General features: G+C 37.2%; 2 protein-coding genes across 3 annotated transcripts; one reads left to right on the top strand and one right to left on the bottom strand.

Moving 5' to 3' along the window:
* The first annotated feature begins 578 nt into the window (after window positions 1-578).
* On the top strand, window positions 579-3,700 carry LOC121239319 (probable purine permease 11). Of its 2 annotated transcripts, none has more exons than XM_041136541.1 (2): window positions 579-740; window positions 1,956-3,700. In XM_041136541.1, the coding sequence occupies exon 2, from the start codon at window positions 1,970-1,972 to the stop codon at window positions 3,044-3,046; it is 1,077 nt and encodes a 358-aa protein (XP_040992475.1). In that variant the 5' UTR covers window positions 579-740; window positions 1,956-1,969; the 3' UTR covers window positions 3,047-3,700. The 2 variants fall into 2 exon arrangements, with proteins under 2 accessions (XP_040992475.1, XP_040992474.1); XM_041136540.1 differs by having other exon boundaries at window positions 579-775.
* A 4,779-nt stretch (window positions 3,701-8,479) lies between these two features.
* On the bottom strand, window positions 8,480-10,032 carry LOC121239818. Its single transcript, XM_041137146.1, has one exon. It carries the CDS (start codon window positions 9,679-9,681, stop codon window positions 8,731-8,733), a length of 951 nt encoding a protein of 316 aa, XP_040993080.1. The 5' UTR covers window positions 9,682-10,032; the 3' UTR covers window positions 8,480-8,730.
* Between the last annotated feature and the right edge of the window lie 869 nt (window positions 10,033-10,901).

Here is a 10,901-nt window from a genome sequence, read left to right as displayed (position 1 = left end):
ACAATAGTCATCCTTAAGCAATGTGGGACTTACTAAGTCCCACATTGCTTAAGGATGACTATTGTATTGCCTTGGCCTCCTATATAAAGATTGGCCTAGGAGGCCAAATCAATCCAAAATCTAACTCTAATGAGTTTAAATTTTTTTATATTTATAAATTTTAATTTATTATTTAAAATATATTATAATTTTGGTCTAAAAAAATATTTTTAGACTAAAAAAAATTTTTTTTTAACATAATGGCGGGGGGCCGGGCGGATGAGGATTTTTCCCCCGCCCCCGGCACCGGGGCGGGGGACCCCGCCCTCGCCTCCCGGGGGCGGGGGGAAATCCCCAAACCCGCATGGTGCAGGGCGGGGTGCGGGGAAGGGCACCTCCCGCCCCGCACCATGCGGGTAGCAGGCCTAGTTTGCTCTCCCATCATTTAGCACTTGTTTGTTGTTGGTCCATCTTTTGTACTGTACTCGTGGGCCCGTGACATCTAATGAAAAATGATAAACACATGATATTTTAAGAGGAGAAGTATTTTTAAAATATAGCAGTACTCTATATTTTTAAAATGTTCAGTACTCTATTCTAATTGAGCCTGTTCTTCACTTCATCGATGATATTGAGCCAGTGAATATAGCAGCAGCTCTGGGAGAGATACAGAGAAAGAATCGTGTGAAATTTGTGTTGCTTGATACCCTCTTAAAACCTCTATCTTTCTCGTATTTAATCTTCATCGTCAGCTTTTGAGGGCAGATCCTTTCTTCAACCCCAGCGACTATGCAAGGTCTCTCTCTCGTTTTTTTTAGGTTATGCTAATTAGTTTTGAGCAAGTAATCAATTTGTTTCTGGGTTTCATTTGTCTAACCTATATGTTTCTGGGATTTCTTTGAATCAATATCTAATGCTCTGTTTGGTTGCTGATAAAAATGAGAAGGAAACAAGATGAAATTTTGAATCTTTTTGTGCCCGAGAAATTCTTGAAGTCCTGTGTCTCGGACATTATTTTTTTACTCGTTCTCATTTTACGAAGAGAGTCTTATCTTTTTTATTTGAAAGTATGCAGTTTTATAATCATGACAACCATAAGTATGTTAAGTATTTGTAATTACAGCTCTGCAATCTCAGGAATTTAACTGATTATAAGTGTTGTTTTGCACTTATATATTGAAGCTTCTCGTTTCTTTCAGAAACGGAAATGAAAGTAAATGATTGATGGATGCTAATATAGTCTTCACAATATTTAATTTGGATGCAATATGAAATTGTCAAACATAATGGGGTAGCTCAGTGTGAATTTTATCATATACTTGAAGTTTGGGCTTGTTTTTTACTTAATAGAGAACAGTTTAGGTGTTGCTTGTTTTTCTCTTTTTAACCATGTCTCTGGGAGACTAATATGCGTGTGTGAAGAAAGCAAGTATTCCCGTCCAGTTTGTAAGCATTGAAGAAAGGGTCTCTGCCTTCCTTTGGAGTTCTTACTGTGGGTAATTCATCATTTTACTACAGGCTATGATCGATCAAACTGATAGATGCTTACATGTGGAAATTTGTAAAGTAGACATCTTGCATACGCTATATTCAAAAAAGAGAAAATGTCTGATAATTTTTACCATCATGAATGTTTATTTAGAGTTTTATATGCACCACAACTTTAAGTAAAGGATCATCTTATGTATAAATCCTTTCTTGACTACAGAAAATGTACTTCATCTCATATCTAACGGTTTGATTGGTAATTAACAATTTCTATATATGATGGTTTTTGCTATGTTCCTGGTGTATCAACCTCAAGCTGTAGGGTAAGAGTCTATAAATGTTGCTATACATTACTTGCTGTTATAGTATTGATCCTTTAAGGTTTAAATACTTTCCCAAGTTCTAGTTTCTGTAGTAGATTCATGAAAATTGAAACGCTTTTGTTAATTAGGATATTAAATTGCTTATACTTTTAAAACTAATTGCAGATAATCAAGAACCAATGATCAAAGATGGAACTGTGACTACTCAGTTGCTATTGAGAAAACTCAATTGGTGGCAATGGTGGTTTTTTATGGCACTAAACATTGTTTTTCTTGTTGTGGGTCAATCTGCTGCTGTTCTTCTTGGGAGATTTTATTATGACCAGGGCGGCAATAGTAAATGGATGGCTACCCTTGTCCAAACTCTTGCATTCCCAATCCTTTTCCTCCCTCTCTTTCTCATTCCTTCCGCTCAGGAGCCTTCAACTTTTTCGGCCCCACCCACAATTACAAATCTTGCCTTGATCTACTTCTCTCTTGGAGTGCTTATAGCTGGTGACAACATGATGTATTCTGTTGGACTCTTATACCTCTCTGCCTCTACTTACTCCCTCATATGTGCAACCCAATTGGCTTTTAATGCAATTTTTTCATACTTCATCAACTCTCAGAAGTTCACTGCTTTAATTCTTAACTCTGTGGTTCTCCTCTCATTATCTGCTGCCCTGATTGCAGTCAATGATGACTCTGAAGGGCCATCAGGAGTTTCTAAGTCAAAATATATCATTGGCTTCCTTTGTACCCTTGCAGCTTCCGCACTCTACTCTCTTTTGCTTTCCCTGATGCAGCTTTCCTTCCAAAAGGTTCTAAAACGGGAAACATTTTCTGTGGTTTTGGAGATGCAAATCTACACATCACTCATTGCCACTTGTGTCTCTATTGTGGGACTTTTTGCAAGTGGGGAATGGAAGACTTTACATGGGGAAATGGAAGGTTTTGGTACGGGTAAAGTTTCCTATGTAATGACTTTGGTTTGGACAGCAGTGGCTTGGCAGGTTTGTTCTGTTGGTGTTGTCGGCTTGATATTTGTGGTGTCATCTCTCTTCTCCAATGTAATCAGTACTGTCTCGTTAGGTATTACTCCTATTGCTTCTGTGATAGTTTTCCATGACAAGATGAATGGCATCAAGGTAATTGCTATGCTTTTGGCTCTTTGGGGTTTAGCATCCTATATTTACCAGAATTATCGTGATAATTCTACAGCAAGGACAGCTCAAAATGATATTAACGAATCTCATAATGATTATTTATCTTGATTGTTTCTTAATGAGGGATTTGGAAAGACTGCCGAGAAACTGAATATCATGGGTGATCTTTGGTTAACTGTCCTCTGCTGCAACTGGCGCCTGCCTCACATAGATGTTTACAGGTTTATTGCTCTGTAGCCATTATTTAGAGTCAGGAAAATCATATCTAGATACATAGGCAATTTGATTTTCTATGTGATAGAAATTGTCATAATCTATACTTTGGGGATTATGTCATTTGATTTTTTCTAGTATGGACATTAGAATCGGTCTATGTCATTTGCTACTAAATACCGGCTCTAATGCCAAGATGGATGGTATTTGTAAAAAAAATACATTTTCCAGTTTCCACCCTCCCCAACTAAGATGCAGTTTACACTTCGTACCACAAACTATCATAATTGACATATTGCACCCTTAACTACAAAAAGCTGACAGATAACACGTGCAATTTTTTCTCTCTATTAATATGGATGAGAAATAGATGATGTGGGACAGTTTTGAAAGTTGAATCTTATTAGAGGCTGCATATTACAGATATTTGGTAGTTCGAGTATGCAATGCATCAGTTTTGGTAATTTGGAGTGCAAAATATAAAATGATTGTTGGAATGTGAAGTGTATTTTTCCCCATAAAATATTATGGAAACAATGATTTAACTCTCTCTCTCTCTCTCTCTCTCTCTCTCTCTATGTCAAGGAAGTGCCTGAATTTAACATCTTCAATTGAACTCTCAACAGTGTCCCTTGTCAACCAGACCTAAAGTTGATGCAATTTTTTTTTTTTTTTACATAAGAGCAAATAGCATTACGTTTTCATAAGAAGCTAGCTTGGTTGTTTTGGAGGTTGAAATGGGTAGATTCAATTAAAAATCCTTAATGATTTGATTATTGAAAATGTATTTGACTTGCCATTAGAGAACATGCATCTCTTTTTTGACATATTCCATCCCCTTAGAGAGGGGGGAAAACAGAGATACTAGCATTTTGAAGGGCCAATTAGCATTTGGGTTTTGTTGAGAGATTAATGTTGAGTTAAACCTCTTGGAGAGGGAGGTTCTTTTGAGTACCCTACCTGTTGTGATGTAATTCGTAGGCTGAACCAGTCTTCGATAAATCATCTGCTATCGTTCTGTTCTTTATATCAAATTATATTTAAAAAATGGCATTTCTTAACATTATTTGGACTATGCTAATTGACCATCTTAATATCTAAATAATGAAAAAGATCTTCTTCATTTAGTTCAAATCGATAGTCTATTTTGAGATCTGTGGTGGATTTGTGTTATCATTAAAAAAAATTTAAATTGTTACAGAACTTAACGGCCTAAAATGGAAGAGAGAGAAATATTTATTGAACATTTAATGCCATTTTTTTTTTAATATTGCAGCACTTATTTCATATGCCCATCTTTTACTTTTGAAGCTTTTAAGTTAGGGCAAGGAGAAGATCTTTTCCCATCAAATTACTTCTTACAAGGTCATATCACTACACATCTATGCCTCTAAAACAAAGATGAATTTGCTCGATATTCTATGATATAGTACGCATTATTGAATGCCAAAAATAATGGTTCAGAAAGTTAATATTATATTATGAGATATCCATTATTTGATGACAAGACTGGCCTATATATTCAAAGATTGGGGGGAGCATTGAAGTATACCCTCTAATTAACAAAAACAGGCAATTCAAATGATGATATCTAACTGAATGGGTGCACATAAGAATGATACCTCTAAGAAACTTCCTCTGCTTTGACACCATATCTACCCCCCACGCCACTGTCATGAAGATATTTGCAACTTTGGATATATTAATTTAGAGGTTTTGGTAGTGACCAAAGATAGAGGGAGAGGCCCATGCAGATTATATTTGCATAAACAAGTGTCTAATTTGGTGTGCAGTTTAATGTGAAAATGCTAGAAAACCAATTTGCATGATAGATGCAGTCCTTTCCTATTCGCGTTCTTTAATTTGCCACCAACTCATTATCAAAATATGGGAGGAAAGGGGGGAAAGAGAGAGAGAGAGAGGAGATTTTGCATTCAACTGGGACATTATAGGCTAAAGGAATGTAAAAAAACAACTACTTATTTTGAGGGCAAAGAGTGAAATAATGTTAGAATATGACATTACAGGCTAAAGAAGTGGCGAGGGTTGTTACATTGACCATTGTTTGATCTCAACTAGACAGGCTGATACCTCTAGGGTGGCGTGCATTACAGCCGCTGCTTGTATATTTTTTTCCTCCAAGGTTGAAAATGCGGATCCAGATCTTTCCAAAATGCAATCTATTTTTTTTTCATGTATTTTTAATTTCTGTAATGTCTTTTATTTTTTAGAAAAATAAAAAAAATAGTCTCTTCGGACCTTCATTCGAAGAGTGTGTCCTTCTCTCTGCTTTAGACGAGGTGTTGGGTTTGGTGCATCCTACTAATTGGAGTAGGGGCTTGTTACCTCTGTCATGGACAGAGTTGTGTTGTCTCTAAGACTTAGGTTTTTAGAAATTTACAGTTTAGACTAGACTATGTCAATCACGAAAATGTACTAGGAAGCTATCAACATTGTAATTGGCTTGTACTGTTTGTTTCATGTCAACTTTGGAATTTCTGTTATTAATGAATGCATTATGCTCCGTTTAATTAAAAAAAAAAAAAAACTAGACAGACTGATACTACCCAACTTGCAACAAAATCAATTCCATATTTAGCCATATTCTTTAAAAAAGCTAACCTATATCTGTTCATTGTACTCAGATTTGTGAAATACAAGAGGCATGAAGGAATGAGGAAACTATATGAATGGTGCGAGTTGGTAGAGTATAGAAACCAAGCCTAATTAAATATTGGGTTGAAGTTTCTTTTAGAAAATAAGTGGATCTTGACCTTTCGAACCTAACTGCATTACCTTTTTTTTTTTTATCATGAGGCCAATGATTTCCTTCTTAAAATTATGATCATTAGAAGCCTCGAATTATGTCTTTCAAGCTTTGATTTTAACAGACAAAACCATAACCAATTAAAAAATGGAAAGAAGCAAAGAGGTAAATCAGTGAAGTGCTGAAGTAGTGGTTTAGTTCTTTTTTCTTTTTCTTGTTTTTTATATTTATTTAAAAAAAAAAAAAAAAAGCTTTGAACTAAAGCCAAATAATAATAATAATAATCCTAACCACCAAACAGCCTTTCACCTAAAAGTTTTACAAAAGATATTGCCACTAAATGAAGAAAACGCGTCCCAAGCAATGCCTAGATGTGGTGGGATTAGTAACCGACAAGACAAGTCTAACTCCATACTCAATATTGAGACAAGGCACAATGAACACCTTTACATCTCTAATTTCAGTCTGTCCTTCCATCTCACTTCAAATCCCAACATTTTAGGCTATTGGGTTCTTTAAAATTCTTATTGCTTTGTCCCCAACTACTCACCTCTCATTTTCTGTGGTATTTTTTTGAGTAGTTTTATAAATCAATAGTTATATTTTACTTAATTCTATCCATCAATAGTTTAAATATATATATAAAAAAAAACATTTTTAATGTGACCATATTTATCCATTTATAATTATTTTATAAATATATCTTTTGTTTTAATGATTTTTCATTTTGTTTTTTCTTGTTTTTTTCTTTTTAATTGATGTCATTATCATTTGGAAACTTGTCACGTTATGATTAGTCATTATTTCGAATATAGGACGAGTTAGCATCTCTTTTTCAGTTTATTTGATCGAAGTAGAGTACGAGGATCGTCTTGATAATGTTGACATTCCCAAGGAGAAAATGATAATTTTGATGTTGTAATGTGTGAAGATCATGCGTCGCTTTGCTCAATAGATCTAAGTTTTCACCGTCTCTTCTTTTTTGGCGACTCCCCAACAACAACCAGCGGATGAAACATTACCTCCATGCCAAAACTGCCTTCTTATATATGTTTCACTCATTCACGTAAAAATCACTTAAATTGAACTTTCGGCCAATCTAAAAAATTAGAACAATTTACACAATTTGTATTTGAGATGATTGGATCCAACTGTTGTGTACTGACTTTATTGCAATAATATATTACCAATAAATCTATTTAAAAGTCTTTACGCCACATATCATCAACGTGACATAATTTGATTTGAACAATAAATTTTAAAATTTGAATATTACAAATTAATTATAACATGTAAATGACGTGGTGTAAAAGACCTTAGTCATGCAGGTGAATTAGTTGTATTTGGTTGTTAAACCAAACTCAATTCATCTCAAATAAATTTTTGATGGAACCCACTATTTCAACTTCGTATAAAAAAAATTAAACTCATCTTAACATACTTCATACATTTCAATCCAAAAAATTTAACTATCTCAATCTCAAAAAGTAAAACTCATCTCAATAAAATTCACAAAATATAACTATTCACAATTCAACTCACTTCATCTCATCTCAACATTTAAACCTAACTTTTAAATAGGTTCGTAGACCATTAACGTGTAAAAATGGGGAAAAGTAGAAGCATGCTGATTGATTTGCCATAAACTCGGGCTGGAAAAATTGCAATAAAAGAACATTCAATGGGACATGTACAAGTCATGGAACTTCTAATACAAATAACATTCAATGCCACATGCATAAAGTCAGAACATATAATCACAAAAGTAAACTTCTACGATGCCAAAGGCCAAGGATTTGAACCAATATTCAAACAATAAGCCTTTAAATCAAAGAAAAATCAACCGCCAAGTCTTTAAATCAAGACACCTAAGAAAAAAAAAAGTAGAATTTGAAAAAAAATAAAGAAAAAGAAAAAGAGATAGTCATAGAATCTAACCGTTAAAGAACATTGAGAGTTCTGTATCCCATTCCCTGGGAAACAGTAAACCCCTTTAATTTCTTTCTAAAAAAATTTGTGAACACATAATTTGACCCTACTTTTACTGACCGTTAAATAACAAGATATTGTGTCGTCCATTAGATTGGGTTTCCATCAATGGTCCCACATCGGCAACAATCAGGTCGGAGCCTCCATGGATTTCTGACACAATGCAACGTCATCAACAACAATAAAAGCATCTGACGAGTAATGTCTCAGACACAGAGGACGAGTGAGAAATCCATGGGGGCGTAAATTCCCTCCGGTGTAGGACACACTTCAACTGAGATGGAAGGATATGACGCCGCCACCTCATTCTCAATTGTACGCGTGGCCCCACCAACTCCACCAGATCTAATTTTCAGCGACCCGACCCCACTCCGCAATTGCTTGAAGTTATGTATGCTACTATTCCAAGTGGGAAATGCAGCATCACCCATTATACATACTCCTAACAACCATCCAATAATAAGTTCTCGAACGTATTATTATTATTATTATTATTATTATTATTATGCATGGAATTAAAAAGAGGACGAAAAGGTAATTTTGATTTAAAAAAAAAAAAGGACACGCTCGAATTGAATTTTCCTGAATCCAATATTCACAGTAAATAAAATAATTTGGTTTGTGATAACTGAACATTCTTCGTGGTATAAAGAGCGCACACGATATATATTTTTTTTCCCTTTTCTCACTGGCTTTGTAATTCAAATTATAATCCATACAACAATTTAAAAAAAAAAACCTGAAATATAGAGGAATAGGGACAAAACCGTACTTTCGTGTACATCACCATCAACACCGAATGCGATGTCAACGGTCAATGGAATCAACGGTTGTGACCAACTCTTCCGAAATCCGCAAGCTTCCTCGACCGGTTCTTGCAAAATGACGCGGCCGTGGTCAGATGCGGCTTCCCCGCAGTCCTCATCTCTCCAGAGACCCCAGCATCCGTTGGCATGCACTTCTGGTTCCAGTGCCGGCTGGGGCTCGCCCTCACCAGAGGGCTCAGGCAAAACGCTATTCCGGACACGTTCCGGCCTTGTCCCTGGCGATTCCGCCGCACGGAAAACGCCGGCGATCTCCAAGACTCCGAGCAGTACCCGCTAGCGGAAGCTGATCGATCGTAATCCTCGTCGGAATCCGCCGTTCTCGCAGGAGACATTCCCCGATCCGCTCTCCGGAAATTGTTTTTGTCTACGTTGGCGACAGATTCTTCGAGGAAGAACAGTCGCGATTCCTTTTTACGGTTGCCGGAGAAGATCGTGGTAAACCAAGAGGGTGTAGAAGAGGATGTGCACGACGAGGGCTCGCACGGGTGCCGAGACGAAACCCTAGGATCCGGTTCCAATTTCTCGGATCTTGACCTAAACAACTTCGAGAAGAGCGAGAACCTGCCGTTCTTCTTCCTGTAAGAACCGACGTTAGCGAAGGTGGTGGCAGCGTACGTGGGACCCACCTGGGGAGTGCTATAGAAACGACGATCCTGGCGGTCAGGGTGCTGGTGTTGCCACGTGGAATCATCCGATTTACGGTGAGTGACGTATGGGGAGACGGAGCGAGGGAAGACCAGTGGAGGAGGAGGCAAATTGGGGTCAGATTTCCGGGGATCGTCAGGGACAGCGGCAGCGCGCGATTGGGAGCGGGAGAGCTGGTGGTGTTGGGCTTGGGCCTGAGCCTGAGCCTGGGCGGCGATGAGGGCGAAGAGTCGGTCGCGTAGACAGGAGGCACAGACGCCGACGGTGCTGCTAAGGTCGGAGGTATGCTTGTTACACCTCATTTACTCTCACCCGCACTAATACACAAACATGTGTATGTAAAATGTAATCGTAACGGACCGATTATGAGGTGGCGACGGAGGGTTTGGGTGCAGTGACATATGAACGATGCTGGAGTATTCTGAAACGAAAAGGAGAGAGATCTGATGGGGAAAAATCAAAGGGGAAACTTTGTCTTCATATCGCTAAATCCCGAGAGAGATGGTGAAGAGGGTGGGGGTTTGAGAGTTTTTTTTTTTTTTCAGGTAGAAAACCGAGAGCAATTGTGTGTGTTTGTAGGGTGCCAACGAGCATTTGGTATGCTTTATTAAAAATCAAAAGGAGAGAGAGAGAGAGAGAGAGAGAGAGAGAGAGATTGGGAGGACGCGCCGGATGTTTGAAATAAAAATGGAGCATGATGGGAATTCAGTCAGCAGGATATGTATTAGGAAAGGCGAAAGCCAAAACAACAGGTGTTTAAGTTATAAAATTCTATCATCATAACCCCCCAAAACAAAAACACGACCATTTTTGAGCAACTAGTGATTAATTTCTTTTAAAAGTAATAGCAACTACTACTGTTGACTTTCTTTTTCTTGATGAAAGATTTTTAATCATTATCTTATGCAGAAATAATGGGAGGTATTTAGTGACATATCCACTTAAATTTCGTTTAAAGAAATAACAAAAAAAATAAAAATAACAAAAAATTTAAAGAATTGCCATTGCCACTTCCCTTATCCCTAATCTTCAAAACTCGAGCAGAGATTCATGTACACAGAGTTGAGCTCTTCGTTTTCTGTTGAGTTTAGAGCACTCAGCTTCTATCTACTCAATAAATTAATTGCCAATGGTGTTAAATAAAATTACATACATCCATTGATTATAAGTGATATTAGGGTATTTAAGTTTTTCTGGGTTGCAATGATTTTTTCCCGGTTTGCGGGGGTTCTAGATTCCTATACGGTTTGAAAAGCATCATTAATATGTGTTGGGGGTTACATGAGCTTTCGTAGTAGGTGCCTTAGTCAATTTTTCACAATCGTCAGAGCAAAAGCTTCAGAAAGAGCGTGGAATAAGCTTGTATACAGCGACATACTACCTTGATAATTCTGCCCCTCTAAACTGGGAAGGAGTTTCGGGACTTTTGGTGTTACGAGTAATTTAAAGCTTGAAGAGGTGGGGGGGTGTGTTTGTGGCTACAGTTTTGGCAATAAAAACACGCTAAGCTTTGACCCAATGA

The sequence above is a fragment of the Juglans microcarpa x Juglans regia genome, chromosome 7D, assembly GCF_004785595.1.
Source record: "Juglans microcarpa x Juglans regia isolate MS1-56 chromosome 7D, Jm3101_v1.0, whole genome shotgun sequence".
In the NCBI taxonomy this organism is placed as follows: domain Eukaryota; kingdom Viridiplantae; phylum Streptophyta; class Magnoliopsida; order Fagales; family Juglandaceae; genus Juglans; species Juglans microcarpa x Juglans regia.
Note: the sequence above shows the minus strand (reverse complement) of the source record. Positions and strands in the feature narration are given on the sequence as shown.

Bases quoted from the DNA above. Each gene is read 5' to 3' on its own strand.
- LOC121239818 (XM_041137146.1), bottom strand. From the start codon at position 9,681: ATGAGGTGTAACAAGCATACCTCCGACCTTAGCAGCACCGTCGGCGTC.